General features: G+C 39.8%; 1 protein-coding gene across 5 annotated transcripts; it reads right to left on the bottom strand.

Annotated features, from left to right (window-relative positions):
* Positions 1-712: 712 nt before the first annotated feature.
* On the bottom strand, positions 713-21,221 carry CKAP2 (cytoskeleton associated protein 2). 5 transcript variants are annotated; one of them, XM_033177618.1, is made up of 9 exons: positions 20,865-21,135; positions 19,906-19,990; positions 15,468-15,546; positions 14,516-15,384; positions 13,861-14,065; positions 10,273-10,443; positions 7,261-7,330; positions 3,290-3,545; positions 713-2,477 (listed from the first exon to the last, which is right to left on the bottom strand). In XM_033177618.1, the coding sequence occupies exons 1-9, from the start codon at positions 20,932-20,934 to the stop codon at positions 2,231-2,233; spliced, it is 2,052 nt and encodes a 683-aa protein (XP_033033509.1). In that variant the 5' UTR covers positions 20,935-21,135; the 3' UTR covers positions 713-2,230. The 5 variants fall into 5 exon arrangements, with proteins under 5 accessions (XP_033033509.1, XP_033033512.1, XP_033033510.1 ...); XM_033177621.1 differs by lacking the exon at positions 20,865-21,135 and adding an exon at positions 20,343-20,554 and having other exon boundaries at positions 715-2,477; positions 15,468-15,543; XM_033177619.1 differs by having other exon boundaries at positions 2,203-2,477; positions 15,468-15,543; positions 20,865-21,221.
* Positions 21,222-21,275: the final 54 nt, after the last annotated feature.

The following is a 21,275-nucleotide window of genomic DNA, read 5'->3' as shown; positions in this document are numbered from 1 at the left end:
GGCCCAAAAAGGTGGTTACCTTGAAGCAGGGGCTTACAGGTCATAGGTAGATTCAGAGCTTTGCAATGGATAAAGTAGGGCTTTGTCTAAAAACCTGGGGTCAGCAGAAAGGAATGTTAAGGTTTGGCCTGTGGGCATGGTTCTCTCTAGGCCCCTCAGGAAGAAATTTAGAACAAAGAATCGTGGTTAGAGTTAGCCCTGTTTCCCCTTATCTGAGGTCCACTTGACAGTGGCTGGCATTTGCATCTGGTATGGATCTGTTCTAAAACATTCAAATGTCAAGATGTTATCTTTTATTTCTATAGGGAACCAAACATTTTTTCCTTATTCCAGGCTGCTCAATTCACTGTTTTGAGGCTAGCTAGGTACCTGGAATTTCCCTTGAAGCGACTCAAGATTTTTCCTTTATTACTATGCAAGGGAAGATCCAAGCAGGCCCTTAAGAGGGGTCCCTGTTATGTCTCTACTGGATGCTTATGCATGGTATCACATCATTTAGCTTGGAACAAACCTAGGGGAGAGATAACATAGCTGTCCTTAAGCATCAGAAAAGGAGTAAGACCTCTGGTTGAATGTTAGAACTAGGACTATTTAGAGACAGATTTTCCCCTCAGGTAAAAGTTCTATCTTGAGTTCTCTTTACAAAGGCATTTCAAACTATGCTATATGGACAAATGAATTATATGGTATGGATATTAAAAAGCTGAGAGTGCATCAAAGCTTGAACTTTATTTCAAAATGGCATATTTTGGGTCAAAATATGAAAAAAGGTATAGTTACGTTTTTGTTAAACTGAAAAAAATTAGGTAAAGTTTATTTAAGTAGACTGATGATTTTTGAAAATACACCATTAAGCATGTACTTCAGTGTCAAAAACCTCAAGTCGAATCTTACAATGTATTTCAAAAGGAAAGCTAAAATTCATTCACTGTGGTTAATCTGCATTTCATAAAATATTTGTTGAAATAAACTTCATTAAAACATCATTATACAGATATTTTAATTGTATATATATCAGGTACACAGAATAAAAGTCCTACTCTCTAGAACATGAGAAGTCAATAAATAGAAAAAGAGATATACAAATGGAATGAACATAAAAACGACTAAGCATGTGATCTTCAACCACATTCATAGTTTTTAAACTAATCTTTTACAATTAAAAAGTCACTTATTTGAAACTGCAGAGTTGACAACTATGTGCCATATAATTATTAGTTTGGAACCCTACAAAACAACTTTAGTAGTGTTATTTATGTGTGGAGAGAAAACTGTGTATGTAACTATCATGTTTCAGGGGACATGACTTAACAGTGAAGTTTTTATGTTATAGGGAACAAAACAAGTATTAGTATCAGGTATTTTAGAAATGCTGTATAAACCAGAATGACATTTATTCAGTATGATATATTCTTTCCCTAACTCCATTCTAATTGTTTCAAATCTATCAAGTGAAGTTACAGAAGTTAAACCACTAAATCTGGCATCTTTCCTTTCTCACACAAAGTATCTTCTCTTAGAAATGGGATATTTAATTAAGTATCCTTCTTGGTGACCCCAATATAATCTAAAGAGGCCACGAGACCACAGACTATGAGACCACAGACTACTACTGACAAAAAGTGACAGTACAGACACTTTTCATCAATCAACATGCAGTCCAAGGGACACAAGAGAACACAAGTCTGGGTAACATGAATTTGGTTAAGAAAGCAAGCTAAACCTCCTGTGTCTTAGTACTCCAAGTGAGTCATTCTATACAACTTTTGATTAATCCAAGAAAGGCCAAAAAAAAAAAAAATAGCATTCTGTTTAAAGGCAGAGGTACATCATCACTTTTAAAAATATGTCAAGGCAAACATACACATTTAACCTAGAATACCTCATTTGCTAATGATGCATCATTACTGTACTTATATTTAGTAAAGTTAACAGGGTAGTATTATAACCTGTTTATATTCAAGGAACATAGTAAACTAGCTGACAAAATTTACCTATCTTAAAGAAAAAAAACAGTCGGTTGAGATTGACAAGGTGGGATTAGCTTTCCAATGCAGAGCAGGACAACTCTTGCCATAACATGAATGTTAATAAAGGAGTTCACTGCCGTGAATACTTAGGATACATAGGTACATGGCCAACTCCAGACCTAAGGGCAGTATAAAGCTACTCAAAACAAAATACCTCACACATAATAAAAACCCCGTTCCCTGTCAGAGCTTTATTTCTGTTATGGTATATCAGCCTCATAGTACACCCGGCACAGTGCTGCATTAGGGCGGCATACAAAAGCATCAGTTTCTCTTCCCAACTCCGTTAGCTGTTCCAATGAAGACACACAAGGATAATGATCTTTTAACATATCTGGCAATTTAGAAGTTTTCTCTTGAAGACGTCGAGAACGTCTCACTGGTGTTAAAAACTTCAGCTCTTTAAATGCGGAATTTGTTTCATCAAACTGCACCTTCTTTTTCACACTGAAAATTAAAACAATATTCCCAGAGTTCAAAAACATGTTAACATTTTTACTCTGTACTTTCATGATATGTACCATACTATATAGCTTGTATGTTATAACCATGTAAAAGCATGTAATTGCCTTTTAGAGAGGTACTATAAGCTCACTGAAGTGAGAAACTTACCCTTTTCTCAATTTGTCATTACAACTTGTACACAGTAGATACCTGAGTATCTGTAGAACTGGCTAATTCCTGAATGCCAAAACCTACTCTTATTAATAACACACAGATTCAAGTAAAATTTAAAAAAGTTTTCTTTTTCAAAATGGCAATAGTTAGGGAAAGTAAATACAGTATTTAAGAGGTGAAATGCTCTCATGACATTCTAGTTGTTTAAAAACTTTTCTGTTTTCTTTTTTGTTCTGAGACAGGCTCTTGCTCTGTCATCCAGGCTGGAGTGCAGTGGCATGATCCTGGCTCACTGCAACCTCTGCCTCCTGGGATCAAGTGATCCTCCCACCTCAGCCTCCCAGGTAGCTGGGCCTACAGGCACACACCACCTTGCCCAGCCAATTTTTTTGTATTTTTTTGTAGAGATGGGGATTTGCCATGTTGCCCAGGATAGTCTTGAACTCCTGGGCTCAAGTGATCTGTCTGCCTCGGCCTCCCAAAGCGCTGAAATTACAGGCGTGAGATACCATGCCCGGCCTGAAAACTTTTCTATATTAATACATGGTAGCTGTAATCTGAAGCTATCTCAAAGATTTTTAAATGCCATATTTATTATCCCCAAGCATGAAAACAAATCATAGTACATTTTAAAAGTTTACCTTTGCAAGTATGGTGTACTAGACACATTATATTTAATTAAGCAACTTGTCCTCGTTTCTGTATTGGGGGTTTTAACATCATGGGTTGGATCTTTTGTTTTGTTCTCTTGCTCTTTCTCACAATCTTGAAATAGCAAATTTCTATGATGTTTACTCTCCATTTCCAGTTTTTCTGGATCTACATCAACACCTGTATCTTCAATACTGACTTCTTTGACTTCTTCCTTGGTTGCACAAGCCTTCTCCATATTTTCTCCTATAGAATATACATTTATAGATTAAGCTTTTGGCTGAATTTTAAGAACAAAATCAGAAGACATTAAAGGTGTCTAAACTAAAAGAAGAATCAAGTTTAGGGGAAAATTACGTGTTCAAGTTTGGCTATTTGTGTTTGAGGTAGTTGTGAAACACCCACGTGGTACCTGTTTCTTATTATTTGTCCTTTTTTTTTTTTTAACCCTCTTCTGAACTACTTCGACCACTTACGGTCTTTTGCTGTTCACAAATAACTGATTTGTGAAATTGGTTTTATATCCAGAACTTACAATTATACATTTAAGAAAACCAAGAGTTTATGGATAGCTCCTTCCCCTATCTAAAGACTAATCAAATATTATACCTGCTAGAAAACACCAACTAGTATTATCCTGTAAGATAGGAAGAGCAACTTAATCAGAATACTGCTTTCATCTTTCCACATATCTCCGGAGACAGAATTATAAGAGAAGACCTTTTTATGAAATTTGAATTTCCACTTCACTGTCTTTTGTGAATAAGAGACAGGACGGGGTTATTCTTTTCTTTTTTTTTTTTTAACCCTCTTCTGAACTACTTCGACCACTTACGGTCTTTTGCTGTTCACAAATAACTGATTTGTGAAATTGGTTTTATATCCAGAACTTACAATTATACATTTAAGAAAACCAAGAGTTTATGGATAGCTCCTTCCCCTATCTAAAGACTAATCAAATATTATACCTGCTAGAAAACACCAACTAGTATTATCCTGTAAGATAGGAAGAGCAACTTAATCAGAATACTGCTTTCATCTTTCCACATATCTCCGGAGACAGAATTATAAGAGAAGACCTTTTTATGAAATTTGAATTTCCACTTCACTGTCTTTTGTGAATAAGAGACAGGACGGGGTTATTCTTTTCTTTTTTTTTTTCTTTTTGACACGGAGTCTCACTCTGTCACCAGGCTGGAGTGCAGTGGTGCGATCTCGGCTGACTGCAACCTCCACTTCCCGGGTACAAGATATTCTCCTGCCTCAGCCCCCCGAGTAGCTGGGATTACAGGCATGTGCCACCACGCCCAGCTAATTTTTGTAGTTTTAGTGGAGACGGGGTTTCACCATGTTGGCCAGGATGGTCTCAATCTCTTGACCTCGTGATCCACCCGCCTCGGCCTCCCAAAGTGCTAGGACTACAGAGGCATGAGCCACCGTGCCCGGCCAGGACTGGGTTATTCTTAAACTTTTCTCCTCCTTTTGTTTGTGGTATACTAGTCTTTCCTCAGTTTCCCCTTCTCTCCCTGCTTCTCAAGCTCCTTCACTAACTACTACTAGTAAGATCAGATCATATAGATGTTCCGTATGTTCCCCTGGTACATATTAGCAGTCACCATATATTGAAATAATCCCTGATGAACTAAGCATGCTGCCATTAGAATCAAGACCTCCAACATAGCAATTAGCATAGTAATTAGCACAGCCATTAACATATTAACACCAATGAACAGATTTTTTTTTTTTTTCAGTTAATACATGTAATCAAAAACTCACATAACATACTTAATTTAGACCTTTTTTTTTTGAGACACAGTCTTGCTCTGTCTCCCAGGCTGGAGTGCACTGGCGCAATCTCAGCTCACTGCAAGCTCTGCCTCCCAGGTTCACATCATTCTCCTGCCTCAGCCTCCCAAGTAGCTGTGACTACAGGCGCCCGCCACCACGCCCAGCTAATTTTTTGTATTTTTAGTAGAGACAGGGTTTCACTGTGTTAGCCAGGATGGTCTCCATATCCTGACCTGGTGATCTGCCCATCTCGGCCTCCCAAAGAGCTGGGATTACAGGTGTGAGCCACCGAGCCTGGCCTTAATTTAGAACTTTAGTATGGTCTTCGTTTTTTTTTTTAAGGTTTAGCCCTTCAACCTAGATCTCTACATCTTAAATTAATTTTGCATACTAAAAGAGTACTAAAACTGTTCTGGAAAGCAATCTGGCAGCATATATCAAGAGACTTTAAAAGTTCAAACTGTTGGCCAGGCACTATGGCTCACACCTGTCATCCCAGCACTTTGGAAGGCCAAGGTGGGCGGATCACCTGAGGTCAGGAGGTAAAGACCAGTCTGCCTAACATGGCAAAACCCCATCTCTACTAAAAATGCAAAATTAGACGGGCATGGTGGCGTATGCCTGTAATCCCAGCTACTCAGGAGGCTAAGGCAGGAGAATCACTTGAACCCAGAAGTTGGAGGTTGCAGTGAGCCGAGATTGCGCCCCTGAATTCCAGCCTGGACAACAGAGCAAGACTCTTTCAAAAAAAAAAAAGAAAGAAAAAGTTCAAACTGTACGACTCTTGTTAAAATTAATAAAAAGAAAACAACTAGATAAATAGGCGATGGTATATAATATGCACTCAAATATTTGTTGACTGTAAAATATACAGTTATAGCAAATAATTGGAAACCATTTTTCTAAAGTTAAGTAATGACAACAGTTTAATGAATTTGCTATGTGTCATCAACTATGAAACTTTATATTATTTTATTCAATGGTCCCCAAAAATCTGTATTTTACAGATAAGAGGGTATTTTTTGCCTAAAGTCATATCAACTGGCATTAACTTTATCTGAATCTTAAAATGTTTTTATGACTGGCAACTAATGAATCTCTTATCTCCATCTACTATCCCCAGCAAAGAGAATTCCTGAATGAGCTCAGAATTTAACAGGTGAAAAGTCTAGATATCTAGTCAAACTGCCTCATTTTTAAGGCAGACAATTAAAGCCTAGAGAGACGATGCAACTTTCATAGACATTCAGTGACAAATCTAAATATTGAGCCACATCTCCTAATTAAAAATACTACATAAAGCCACTTTATCTCAGAGGTAGGTCAACGGAAGTATGAGGAAAGAAAACAACCTATATATTTTAACAATCAAAAAAGATAAAAGAAAAACTAATTCAGCAAAGAAACAATAAAACTACAATTCACAATGAAATACCATCTCACACTAGTCAGAATGGCTATCCTTAAAAGGACAAAAAATAACAGATGCTGGCACAGTTGTGGAGAAAACGGAATGCGTTTACATTGTTAGTGGGAGTGTATAAATCAGTTCAACCATTGTGGAAGACCGTGTGGCAATTCCTCAAAGACCTAGAGACAGAAATACTTTCGATCTAATAATCCCATTACTAGGTATATACCCAAAGGATTATAAATCATTCTACTATAAAGACACATGCACGCATACGGTTACTGCAGCACTATTCACAATAGCAAAGACATAGAATCAATCCAGATGCCCATCAATGATAGATTGGATAAAGAAAATTTGGTACACATACACCATGGAATACTATGCAGCCATAAAAAGGAACGAGATCATGTGCTTTGCAGGAACATGGATGGAGCTGGAGGCCATTATCCTTAGCAAACGAACACAGGAACAGAAAACTAAATACTGCATGTGGGAGTTAAGAACACATGGACACCTCAAGAACACACACACTGGGGCACATGGGAGGGTGGAGAAGGGAGAGGATCAGGAAAAATAATGGATACTAGGCTTAATACCTCGGTGAGGAAATAAGCTGTAAAACAACCCCCCATGACACACATTTACCTTTGTAACAAACCTGCACATCCTGCACATGTATTCCTGATCTTAAAAGTTAAAAAACAACAACAACAAAAAAACAACAATTCACTTGAAGGAAATAAAAGAACTAAAACTTACCTAAATTAGCTTTTTCTTTACTCTTCATTGTTAGAATATCTACAATCGTGTGTCGCATCTCTTCAATAGGCTTAATTTTTTAAATGAATAAAGCAGATCCATGTAAGTTTTATTTTCTCTGACATTAACTAGGTATCCAAGTTGTGATTAAAACTTCATACTGTATTTTAAAGTAAGGGAGTGGCTCTTAAACCATGCTTCTCAGACCACTTAATAATTAAGATTGAAAAATGGCTGTCTTGGCTGGGCGCAGTGGCTCACGTCTGTAATCCTAGCACTTTGGGAGGCTGCAGGTGGATCATGAGGTCGAGACCATCCTGGCTAACACAGTGAAACTCCGTCTCTACTAAAAATATAAAAATATAAGCCAGGTGTGGTGGCGGGCACCTGTAGTCCCAGCTACTCGGGAGGCTGGGGCAGGAAAATGGCATGAACCCGGGAGGCGGATGTGCAGTGAGCCAAGATCGCGCCACTGCACTCCAGCCTGGGCAACAGAGCAAGACTCCATTTCAAAAAAAAAAAAGAAAAAAGAAAAAAAAAGAAAAATGGCTGTCTTTTCCAATTTATAGACTAAAAATGAAGGACAGAATTCTTTTTTTTTGAGACAGTCTCCCTCTATCGCCAGGCTGGAATGCAGCGGCACAATCTCGGCTCACTGCAACTTCCACCTCCCAGGTTCAAGTGATTCTCCTGCCTCAGCCTCTCCAGTAGCTGGGACTACAGGCGCATACCACCATGCCCAGCTAATTTTTTGTATTTTTAGTAGAGACAGGGTTTCACCATGCTGGCCATGCTGGCCTTGAACTCCTGACCTCATGATTCGCCTGCCTCAGCCTCCCAAAGCACTGGGATTACAGGTGTGAGCCACCACACCCAGCGTAGAATTTCACATTTAACAACTTTCCCCACAATTTTACTTAAGCCTTGCTCCTTTTCTCTTACATTTAAGTCTACGGTTATATTTTTGTTACATGAAATGTATCTCTGAAGAGCTTAAGGTTGATCATCTTAACATATTCATTCACGAATTTACTAAGAGTCCATTAATTATCAGATATTATAAGCTTTTACTATGTTCCATCCAACACAATGAAGATTAGGAAAGGTGTAATTCACATTCTTAGTTCCAGAACTTAGTCCTGAATTACTCAGCTATCCTGCTTTCAGTTTTCTCGGCTAATTTTTTTTTTTTTGAGACGGGGTGTTGCTCTGTCAACTCAGGATGGAGTGCAGTTGCATAATCATGGCTCACTGGTCTTGAACTCTAGAGCTCAAGCAATTCTCCCACTTCAGCTTCCTGCATAGCTGTGACCACAACTGTCTACCACCAAAAAAACTTAAAATTTTTTTTTGCAGAGATGGGGTCTCACCATCTTGCCCAGGCTGGTCTTGAACTGTTGGACTCAAACGATCCTCCCACCTCGGTCTCCCAACGTGCTGGGATTTCAGCCATGAACCATCATGCCTGGTCACTAATTTTAAGAGATAGGGTCTACGTTGCCTAAACTCCTGGGCTTAGGCAATCCTCCCAGCTTGGCCTCCCAAGTAGTTGGGACTATAGGTATCCACTACTGTGCCCAGCCATCTTAGCTAATTTTGATTCTTGTTTTCCAGCAGCTTCTCCTCTGGTGTTATATCTTTCTGTTTACATTATTGCTTTCTATGTGAGCCTTGGCTCCAGCTTTGCATCCTTGCTACAATGTCCTTGGTTGCCTTAAGTAATGTCCCTTCTGATACAACATAGTAGGGGCCTAACACTCCTTTCCAGGTAGCATCTGTCAAATGTAATTACCATTCTGAAAAGACTTTTACACATGATAGCCACTGAGAGACTATCTGCTGAATACCTGATTTTTTACTTAAGTGAAAAGTCAAACAGCATTTGTTGATTTTGTTGAGACAAAGGTGAATACATCTTTCTTAAAAAAAGGAGTTTTAAAAAATTATCTATGTAAACAATCTCCAAGAATGTGTTTCTGAGAAACCTGGATTAAAAGGAAACATTTTAAGAACATGTATCCATAAAAACAAACAAAAGAAAACCCAACCACACAAACTCAAGAAATGATTTATTCTACACCCAAAGCTTTGTGTTATCAATAGGCTGGAAGAGGTAAGGAGTATGGTATCAAACCATTACAGAGGTAATAATGTTAGAGAAACTGGTTTATTGCCATTTTGTGTATGCAGACAGGACCAATGAAGAATTCTATCCTTCATTTTTAGTCTATAAATTGGAAAAGCCAGCCATTTTTCTTTTTTTTTTTTCTTGAAATGGAGTCTTGCTGTTGCCCAGGCTGGAGTGCAGTGGCGCGATCTTGGCTCACTGCACATTCGCCTCCCGGGTTCACGCCATTTTCCTGCCTCAGCCTCCCGAGTAGCTGGGACTACAGGTGCCCGCCACCACACCTGGCTTATATTTTTATACTTTTAGTAGAGACGGGGTTTCACCGTGTTAGCCAGGATGGTCTCAATCTCTCGACCTCATGATCCACCTGCAGCCTCCCAAAGTGCTGGGATTACAGACGTGAGCCACTGCGCCCAGCCAAGACAGCCATTTTTCAATTTTAATACAGTGTATATATAGGAGTACATTCAGGTTTACTCTTAAAGTGAAAGAGTTCTCTCACAAAACCAAGAGAGCTTGATAACATTTATAAAGCTAATTTCATCCCTTTTGCTTTATATTCAATAAACAAATTTTAATATTACGTTCAGTCTTCCAGATTTCCAACCAGGAAATGCATACAATAATATGCTAAGACATTTCATGCAGAAAGTTTCATTAAATATACATTTCAGCTTATACCCACTTTCTAAAGTCTGTTTATTCCCAGTACAGGAATAAAAGACTTAGAAGGCCAACAAACAGCAATCCTTGTGGCCTTCAAACATTTATTACTACTACATATACAACCACAATTTTCTCAAGCTATGTTGTGATGTGTTTCAAATTAATTCCAAATTGTCTACTACACTGTCATCGTAAAGATCGGTAAATGCTTATCTTACCTGAGCCCCTGCCAGAATGGCTTTCTCATAGATTGCAATAATATTTTCAATAGGACTTGTGATTGGTTCAATAAGTGCAAGACATATCCAATACTTAACAAGCTTTTTGGCATCTGGAATATTTTTTATCAGGTCATTCAGTGTGACCAGTATATCTTCTTTTGGACATCCCTAAAAGAGCAAGAAATAATGTGTGTAATATTTTTTAGCTTACAAACTATGAATAATTGAGCCTACTATAGTCAAGATCAATGATAAAGATAGCCATAAGCATAAAACAAAAAAATGAAATATTAGTTGAGACTAATGAACACTTATTTGGTCTTGATTTTATTCTCATATATATTGAAGGATTCCATTTTTGTTAATACCTTCTACCAAATGTTTATGAGTCAGAATAGCCTGCAGAAGTTTTTTTTCCTCTTAATTGTCTTCGTCAGGTTTTGATATTAAGATTAAAATGAATCTGTAATGGTTTATGTCAGAGTTACATATAGTTAAATAGTAGCGCAGAAAAAGTTCATAGTATCAAAAGGAAAAACTTCAACTGAGCAGAAATAAACTCTGATTCTATTCTATTAGAGAATCAGTTTTCCTGATTGTAACTTTTACTGATGTTCAGAACCACAAGTGTTCTGAACCACAAGAAGTTACAAGATGCTCATGAAGAGTAGAGTAAGGTTTGAACTCATACCTTGAATTCAGTTTTGTTATGGATCTTACATACTAGTGGGTGGCCAAAACAAGATTAAAGAGCAGTCAGGAAACAAAGATATTGTCTATTATTAAACAGAATATTGTTCTGGAGCTGATTATTTTTTCTTTTTTCTTTTTCTTTTTATTTATTTATTTTTTTTGAGACGGAGTCTCGCTCTGTCGCCCAGGCTGGAGTGTAGTGGCTGGATCCTGGCTCACTGCAAGCTCCGTCTCCTGGGTTCACGCCATTCTCCTGCCTCAGCCTCCCAAGTAGCTGGGACTACAGGCGCCCGCCACCTCGCCGGGCTAGTTTTTTGTATGTTTTAGTAGAGACAGGGTTTCACCACGTTAGCCAGGGTGGTCTCGATCTCCTGACCTTGTGATCCGCCCGTCTCGGCCTCCCAAAGTGCTGGGATTACAGGCTTGAGCCACCGCGCCCTGCAAGGAGCTGATTATTATACTCCATAGGATTTTGGTCTAAATAGCAAAATTCTGCAATAAATTCAAAAACATGATGTTGGCTTAGATGAATGGGATTTTGTTTCTGTTTTTCTTTTTTTGAGATAGAGTTTTGCTCTTGTTGCCCAGGCTGGAGTGCAATGGCACGATCTCGGCTCACTGGAATCTCTGGCCTCCCAGGTTCAAGTGATTCTCCTGTCTCAGCCTTCCGAGTGGCTGAGATTACAGGTGCCCACCACCATGCCCAGCTAATTTTTGTATTTTTAGTAGAGACAGGGTTGCACCATGTTGGCCAGGCTGGTCTCAAACTCCTGACCTCGGGTGATCAGCCCACCTTGGCCTCCCACAATGCTGGGATTACAGGCGTGAGCCACCCCACCTGGCCAGATGAATGGAATTTTTTTTGAGTCTTTTAGGTAAGTTAATCTGTGATAATAACGACTTACACAACATTTGTGTTGCTAGTCTTTGGTAAAATGTGTAATGAACGTAAAAAATAATGTGTAAATATGATGAATAGATGTAAGAAACAAAATATTAGAAGCAGTAATATCACCTCAGGGTATTACACATTAATTATCTCAGAGGAATCAAATATTTGTAATTCAGTAAAAAAATCCAATTATCCCTTTGATACAGGTTGAGTATCCCTAATCTGAAAATCCAAAATCTGAAATCCAAAACTTTTGAGTATCAACATCACAATGAAGATGACCATCATTAACACTGCAGAAGATGTACCTATAGGTGACAAGGTGAAAACATGTGACAGGCTTATTGAAGAACTAGAGCAGCATTTATTCAGAACAGAAAAAGTTATCATGTTCCTTTATAAAATCAAACACAAAGTTCTAAGACAAAAACCACTGCTAATGAGACAGGTGACTCTGAAGTAAACATCTTAAAAAGCCATCCAGCAGAATGACTCCTTATGCCTAGAGGACCCACTTCCTGGTCCTTCAACTGCTTCTGATGTTTCTTCTCACCTAAAAAAATAAAATACTTGGCCGGCGCGGTGGCTCAAGCCTGTAATCCCAGCACTTTGGGAGGCCGAGACGGGTGGATCACGAGGTCAGGAGATCGAGACCATCCTGGCTAACACGGTGAAACCCCGTCTCTACTAAAAAATACAAAAAACTAGCTGGGCGAGGTGGTGGGCGCCTGTAGTCCCAGCTACTCGGGAGGCTGAGGCAGGAGAATGGCGTAAACCCGGGAGGCGGAGCTTGCAGTGAGCTGAGATCCGGCCACTGCACTCCAGCCCAGGCAATAGAGCGAGACTCCGTCTCAAAAAAATAAAAAATAAAATAAAATAAAATAAAATAAAATAAAAAATAAAATAAAATAAAATAAAATAAATAAAATAAAATAAAATACAGTGTAAAATATCTCTTAATTAAACACATCATAGATGGAGATTGAAAACATGCTGCTGTTTGTTGTTGTTATTGTCTTAACAGCTGATACAGGTGTTCTGATGATGCTACTGTGCTGCTTAGTTACTCTGAATGTATTTTTCACTGTATTAATGTGTCTTTTTTTAAACTGTTAAGTAATTATGTGTAAATAAGTGTAAGAGAATAATTGCTTATTGGTAGCATAGAAATTCAGAGTGAGGAATGACGGTGTTGCCAAACAACCAGACTATCCAATGGGTGGCTGACAAAGTGACACCTTTGTTTTCTGATGGTTCAATGTACACAAACTTTGTTTCGTGCACAAACTTATAAAAAATATTGTATCTTTAGGCTACGTGTATAAGCTGTATATAAAACATAAATGAGGCCGAGCGTGGTGGCTCACACCTGTAATCCCAGCACTTTGGGAGGCCAAGGTGGGTGGATCATATGAGGCCAGGAGTTTAAGACCAGCCTGGCCAACATGGTGAAACCCTGTCTCTACTAAAAATACAAAAAATTAGCCAGGCATGTGGTGCACGCCTGTAATCCCAGCTACTCCAGAGGCTGAGGCAGGAGAATGGCTTCAAACCGGGAGGTGAGCTGAGATCATACCACTGCACTCCAGCTTGGGTGAGAGTGAGACTCTGTCTCAAAAGCAAAAACAAACGTAAATGAATTCTGTGGATCCCATCCCCAAGATAACTCATTACGTATATGCAAATATTTCAAAATCCAACAAAAAACATCTTCAATTATTTCTAGTCCCAAGCATTTTGGATAATGGATACTCAACCTGTATATTTATATGAACTCAATGCAAAATGTAGTCAATTAAAGGATAATAAGCTCACAATTAATGAATGAAGCAGTGTATCTCACAATTAAGTAATTGTTAAAATAATCTCAGAGTTAATGTTAAGTCAACATAGTATTACCAACATCTCCTGGTCGAAAAGACTGACAATATAATCTAACAAACAATGTTTATGAAGGTAATTTGCAAACTATAAAATGCTAAGCAAATTATAGACTCTACCTCATTAATCAAGTTCAGGCATTCAGAAAATGTGTTGTTTACTTTTTCAGTAAATAATCTTTGCTCATCTTCTTCTGCCATGGTAGTCCAAAAAGACCTAACTGGTTTTTCATTTTGTCCTTCAGGCTCATGCTGAGTAACTACTGAGTTAGGGGGCCTTTTCAGCACTCTTCCTTTGCCAGCTTTCCACTCACTCAGACGAGCTCTATAGTTAGAAGCAGATATAAACATTACTTTGAAATCGCTGTCAGAACTCTGTCAAATAGAGAAAAAGTTAAAAAAAAAAAAAAGTACTTTTTTTAAGTAATCTTACTCTAGTGGCATATATATAGTTCACAAGTTTGATGAAATATTAAACATATCAAGGTCAATTATGCTCAATGATTCCATGAATGCATTTTTTGATTTGAGATTATAAAGTATTTCCCAATTATTATTAATGCATTTACCTTAGATTTTATAAAAGCAATCTTAGAAAACATACTCAAACACAAAAACTTTTAGGTCATATTGTTCCACAATATAAATTTGCCTGCATACGACAGAAGAGAAACCATGAAAGAAAATTCTAATGCAGTCAAGGAAATTATAAGCCAAATCTACAAATAGTACTTGATTGAAAACTAAGGTAATAAAGAAAATTATATCTACTTACTTTCTCTCTTCTGAGGTTTCTTTGGGCTGAGCTGATCTACTATCAACAGTTGCTTTTCCTGTAGTATGTCTTCGCTGGTCAACAGGCTTTGACTTTTCCATCAGTTTATCATTAGACAGTGAAGCAGGCCTGGTTACAACTTCAGATGCTATGCATCTTGATAGTGTCTTATTTCTTATTATATTTTGAGAAGAACTGGTTTTGACACTAGATAAAGCTTTTTTTGATTGTAATAGTTCTTTTTCACGAGGCCCTTCCCGGACTGTAACATGGGCAGAGGTTCTACTGATGCCTTGTTTCACAGTGTCCTGGGTATTACTGTGATGACTTCTAATAGGAGGTCGCACAAGTTGTGTGTTCTGAGATGTAGTGCTCACAAATTTAGTAGTGGCAGCCATATTGGAGGATCTATTACTTTTCACTGTTACACTGCTGGTGTTTACAGGCTGAGGCTTTGTGGCTTTAGGGATAGTGGCTGAAAGTTTCTTTGTTGCTGCCGAACTCTCATCTTTGACTTGTAAAGGTTTTCTAAATGAATTAATTTTAGACTGAACAATCTGGCCACGATAAGATCCAAGCACAGGTTTCTTGGGTACGTTAGCATCTTGCTTTGGTTTTTCTGTAGTCATTTGTTTCTTTTTACTATTGTTTTTAAGGTGAAATGCCTGGCTTAATGTCATATGTTGACTTTGGGGATCGTCTTCAGTTAGTAACAAATGCGGAGTCTGATTATTATCCTTAGATTTATGCGTGTCAATTACTACAGTTGAATTGGTTAGTTCATTTGAAGGTTTTAAAGGAATGCAGTTTTTCTCCATTATTGTATTATTTTTGCTCTCTGCAGGTCTCTTCATATTTTCTTTATCAGCCTAAAAGAATTATTTAAGAAAAGTGTTTAGGAAAGGCAAAACGGAAAAGGGGACAGTTTAGGAGTGCTATGTCCACATCTTACCATTTTTGTTTTAAGTTTCAGCACTTTAGTCCCTTCTTGAACTTGGTCCTCAGATGTCACAACTCTCCGATCTCTACTACTTAAAAACAAACAAAATGATTAATCCATCAATCCTGTACCAAGGAGGCTTCCTGTTGAGGAGGAAGAAGAGGGCAATGTTAACAATTAACTGACCTACTAATTTTAAATTTAATAAAGACCTGAGTTGAAATTTGTCCTAAGCAAAATTTTTTTTTTTTTTTTTGGGATAGAGTCTTGCTCTGTTACCCAGGCTGGAGAGCAGTGACATGATCTCAGCTCACTGCAACCTCTCTGCCTCCTGGGTTTCAAGCGGGTTTCCTGCCTCAGCCTCCTGAGTAGCTGGGATTACAGGCACATGCCACCTTACCCAGCTAATTTTTGTATTTTTAATAGATACAGGATTTCACCATGTTGGCCAGGCTGGTCTTGAACTCCTGACCTGAGGTGATCTGCCTACCATGGCCTCCCAAAGTGCTGTGATTACAAGTGTGAGCCATCATGCCCCGCCCTACGCAAAACTTTTAATTATTTTTAATAGTGTAAACAGGCCGGGCACAGTGGCTCAAGCCTGCAATCCCAGCACTTGGGAGGCCGAGGCGGGCAGATCACAAGGTCAGGAGATTGAGACCATCCTGGCTAACACGGTGAAACCCTGTCTCTACTAAAAATACAAAAAATTAGCTGGGTGTGGTGGCGGGGGCCCGTAGTCACAGTTACTCCGGAGGCTGAGGCAGGAGAATGGCGTGAACCTCAGAGGTGGAGTTCGCAGTAAGCTGAGATTGCACCACTGCACTCCAGCCTGGGTGACAGAGTGAGACTCCGTCTCAAATGGCTGAGGAATTTAAAGATAGTTTCTAAAAGTCCTAACACTTTCTGTCCACAGAATTTGTAAATACTTAATAATCTTATTTCAAATCATTCTCAAGTCATTCAAACAAGTCTTCAAATAACCTTTAGTAATACCTCCTTGGGTTAGTTTTAAGTACTTAGTAACAGATGTACTACATTGAAAAAACTGTTATAAAAAAGAGCCCTCCCAAAAGTGATTCAAAAATTACCATATGCCATTCACAGCTTAATTTATATTAGGATACATTAAGAATATGGACTGCTGGTTGTGGTGGCTCATGCCTATAATAGCAGCACGTTGGGAGGCTGAGATGGGGGGATTACTTGACCTCAGGAGTTTGAGAGAGCAGCCTGGGCAACATGGCGAAACCCCGTCTCTACAAAAAATAAAAAATTAGTTGGGTGTGGTGGTGGGTGCCTGTAGTCCCAGCTACTTGGGAGGCTGGGGAGGGAGGATTGCTTAAGCATGGGAGTTGAGGCAGTCAGCCAAGATCCCATCCCTGCACTCAAGGCTGGGTGACAGAGTGAGATCATTTCTCAAAAAGAGAACCTTAGTTTCTAGGTGGTATTGCAAAGAAAATCCCTCCTCAAAAAACTGACCTAACTTATTTTTATAGCTATAAACTGGCCAAGGCAGACTGTGAGCATCTCTTAGCAGGTGATTGTCTCTACCAAAATCACAAAAATTGGCCAGGCATGGTGGCAAATGCTTGTAATCCCAGCTACCCTGGAGGCTGAGGCAGGAGAATCACTTGAACCCAGAAGGCAGAGGTTGCAGTGAGCTGAGATTGCACCACCGCACTATAGCCTAGGCAACACAACGAGGCTCCGTCTCAAAAAAAACAAAAAAAAGCATATTTTACATTTGACATAATTTAGTAGTTAATAAATTTTGTTTACATTGCTTTCATACCTATTTGTTCTGTCAGCTTGGAGAATGTACAGAACTTTGACATCACCTGTACTATACATTTTGAACAATGGTGAAGGAAGATCAAAATGTGGCACTTAACAGGGTATCTTAGTAACTAACTTCTAGCTAACAAAACAAAACTCAGCATGACAAGAAAAGCCCATCTTACTCACCTGTCTAGTGTGGAGACTTAATCCTATTCTGTCTTCTTATTATAAAACCGCCCTCAGAAGAGTTATCTGAAATGAGTCTTAGGATATCTATACTTTAGAGATAGATTGTAAAATACTGTTTAATTCTGAAAAGCTGCAATACAGGTCAGCTGTCTTATTTAATAATTCACTGCTGAAGTGATTAACACTTAAATCGACATCTGTTTTCTTTTATTATTTTTTTCTTTTTTTGAGACAAAGTCTCACTCTTGTCCCCCCGGCTGGAGTGCGATGGCGTGATCTTGGCTCACTGCAACCTCCGCCTCCGGGGTTCAAGCGATTCTGCTGCCTTGGCCCTCCCTAGGATTACAGGCGCCTGACACCACGCCCGGCTAATTTTTGTATTTTTAGTAGAGACGGGGTTTCACCATGTGGGCCAGGCTGGTCTAGAACTCCTGACCTCAAGTGATACACCCGCCTTGGCCTCCCAAAGTGCTGGGATTACAGGCGTGAGCCACTGCATCCGGCTCACATCTGTTTTCTGAAAGGAATAAATGTAGTACTTAAGCCATAAGGAGCGGTTTAGAATTTTCTTTTCTTCCTATTATGTTTAAGAGTATTATAAACCCCTGACCCTGTTGGATTCCCTATTTAAATAAGCGGTTGAGAGTCACTGTCTGAATCCATATTATCTCTACTTATTCCCTAGTAATTTCATTCCATCCTAAGGTTTTTAAGTAAATATCATCTGTATACTGATCAATTCCTGAGTTTATGCTTCCAGTCCCAACCCCTCCCCTGAACTTCAGACACATAACTATTTGGCATATCTGCTTGGATGTCTGGTTGGCACCTCAAACATAGTCAAAACAGAACTCCTAATTCCCCAGCTCCTCCTTCGGTCTTCCTATTTCAGTATCTGGTTATCACCATTCATTTACTTATTCAAACCAAAAACATAGGATCACTTTTTTGTCTTAAACAAAGAAGTAAAAGATTCATTTGTGAAGGATAAAATGTTTATTCCAAACTAAAGCAACTTATTAAAGTTAGAAATTATTTTTAAAATTTTAGAATGCCAAACTTACAGAAAATTGCAAAAAATATAAAACAGGTCAAAGAATATCTATACACTCTTTACCCAGGATCCACCTATTGTTAAAATTTTTATCCCATTTGCGTTAACATTTCCACTCTCTGAATATGTGTGTGGGTGGTATATACAATTTTTTACCTGAGACTTTTTTTTTTTTTGAGACGGAGTCTCACTCTGTCACCCAGCCTGGAGTGCAATGGCACGATCTCAGCTCACTGCAACCTCCACCTCCCAGGGTCAAGCGATTCTCCTGCCTCAGCCTCCCGAGTAGCTGGGGATTACAGGCACCCACCACCACACCCGGCTAATTTTTGTATTTTTAGTAAAGACAGAGTTTCACTGTGTTAGCCAGGCTGGTCTTGATCTCCTGACCTCGTGATCTGCCCACCTCAGCCTCCCAAAGTACTGGGATTACAGGCGTAAGCCACTGCGCCCGGCCTAAGCCTGTAAGGATGTTATTAGTGGTTATCTCTAGAGAGTGAGGGGACCTTTTGCCTTTCTGCTTCATCTACTTTCATGGGTTTTTGTTTTTGCTGCAGCTATGTATTATGAAAATATTTTAACAAAATAATAAAGATATTTCTGTGGAGGGTTGAGACTACAACTAATAATCTCTAAGCATTTGGGAGGGCCACCCAACTCTTCCCTGATGAACTCCCCCACACTGAGTAAAAGCTTTGCTAAATAATAGAAATACGGACCTTTGTTTGGTGTAAACAGTAAGTCGATAATCTAGTCTATGCACATACTTTGTTTCATAATTTTTTTTTTCTTAGACTGTGAACTAATTTATGTAGAAAACGATAATCTAGGCCAGGCACGGTGGCTCACTCCTGTAATCACAGCACTTTGGGAGACTGAGGCGGGTGGATCACAAAGTCAGGAGTCCAAGACCAGCCCCACCAATATAGTGCAACCCTGTCTCTATTAAAAATACAAAAATTAGCAGGGCATGGCGGCGCTTGCCTGTACTCAGTCCCAGCTACTTGGGAGGCTGTGGCAGGAGATTCACTTGAACCCGGGAGGTGGAGGTTGCAGTGAGCCAAGATCACACCACTGCACTCCAGTCTGGCAACAGAGCGAGACTCTGTCTCAAAAAAAAAAAATTAATAAAACGATGATCTAATGCTACACCATCCAATAAAGTAACCACTAGCCAAATGTGGCTACTGAGTCTTGAAATGTGGACAGACCAAACTGAAATGTCCTGTAAGTGTAAAATAGATACCAGATTTTAAAGACGTTGTACCAAAAAAAGATGTAAAATAATATGTAAGCACTTTTTAAAACCCTTTCTAAATGTGGTTACTAGAACATTTAAAATTACTGATATGGTTTACTTTGCATTTTTATTGGACAGATCTGATACAATTTTACAGAAGTGAAAAGAAATAAACTTGACCTTACCTGGATAACATCTCATTTTCCTGCTTGTATGCAAAAAGCGTTTTTCTTCTCAACAGATGTTCCTTGAGTTTTTGTCTTCTTTGCTCTAGATAACAAAAGGTAAGAGCTACAAGTCAATATTAGTTAAAACATCAATAACGGCTAATAAATCTTGTTGACTAAATGAAGAGTTTACTTCCAAAGCTGGTTCCTCAAGATGACTTGGGGTCACATCTATATAACAGAAAATTCCCCAATTCAGTATTGCCTTTGAGAAATCATCTTATAAGAGGCTGTTACCATAACAGGTCCCCAAAACCCCTCTGCATAAGAATCACATTCTTTACTGTATGTGAAAAATCTGGAGAACATCATTTTCTACATACAGCTCCTGAAAGCCAAGTTTTAAGAAGCTAAATGGTAGAAGTGAGGCGCTAGACTCCAAAGTTCTAATTTACCAGAACTGGGTTAGGTGAGAATTACTTTCTTCTGCTTTCCAGTGTGTAGAATATGGGAATAACAATATTACTTTTGAAGACCCTATCAACGCTCGCTTTCCATAAAGTTGAAGGAGAAGTTGTGAAATTGGAAATAACACATGATCTTCCGACTCCCAGCCCTGCAGAAATTCGCTACGCACCTGAGAGGCGGAGAACTCGGCGCAGGCGCAGTCGGCCCGTGAACCGGCTCAGCCCCGCCCCCCGCGGACCCTGGGTCTCCGACACCGGTCCCGGCCGCACCTCCGCACGTTTCCCCTAGCCTAACGGATTCCTCCTTAGGAGGGCCCATCCCAGCCAGCAGCGACCGCACACTAACACCACGCAGCGGGTCCTGTTTTTATGACCCGTTCTACAAGGCCAAGAATGCGGCGGGACGTGACGCCGCGTTCAGGGCTCTCACAGAGCCGGGGAGGGGTGAAGCGCGCCAGCGCTGCCCCGAACCCCGACTGCCGGGCCCGCGCCCGCCACCGCGGCTTTCACCTTTGAATGCGGACTGGGCCCTCTGACTCGGGGGCAGCTGCAGGTCCTGGGGCAGGGCCGGGGTGCTCATCGTAGCCTCGGGTCGGGGGATGCGTCTCCGCTTTAGCGCCTGGATAGGACTTGCTCAGACCACGGCCGCCGCACACTGCATACGCCGGCCGCGGCTAAGCCCTCAAACGGCGCGGCTGCCGTCTCCGCCCATTGGTTCCTGCGTGAATTGAATAAGCCAATGGACTTAGAGGGGCGGAGCCTGGACTGCAGTTGCCCAGGCTGATCTGGTGTCTGCCCAGTTCGGTTGGGACTGAGTCTGCAGGTTTCAAACCTAAACAGCGCTCTTCATCCTGGACGTGCGATGGGGGAGGAGTCGGCCTGCTCAGTCCCCACGACATAGCAGGACTAGATTGACAAACA

This window comes from Trachypithecus francoisi, unplaced genomic scaffold (genome assembly GCF_009764315.1).
Source record: "Trachypithecus francoisi isolate TF-2019V2 unplaced genomic scaffold, Tfra_2.0 Lachesis_group18, whole genome shotgun sequence".
Lineage (NCBI taxonomy): Eukaryota > Metazoa > Chordata > Mammalia > Primates > Cercopithecidae > Trachypithecus > Trachypithecus francoisi.
Note: the sequence above shows the minus strand (reverse complement) of the source record. Positions and strands in the feature narration are given on the sequence as shown.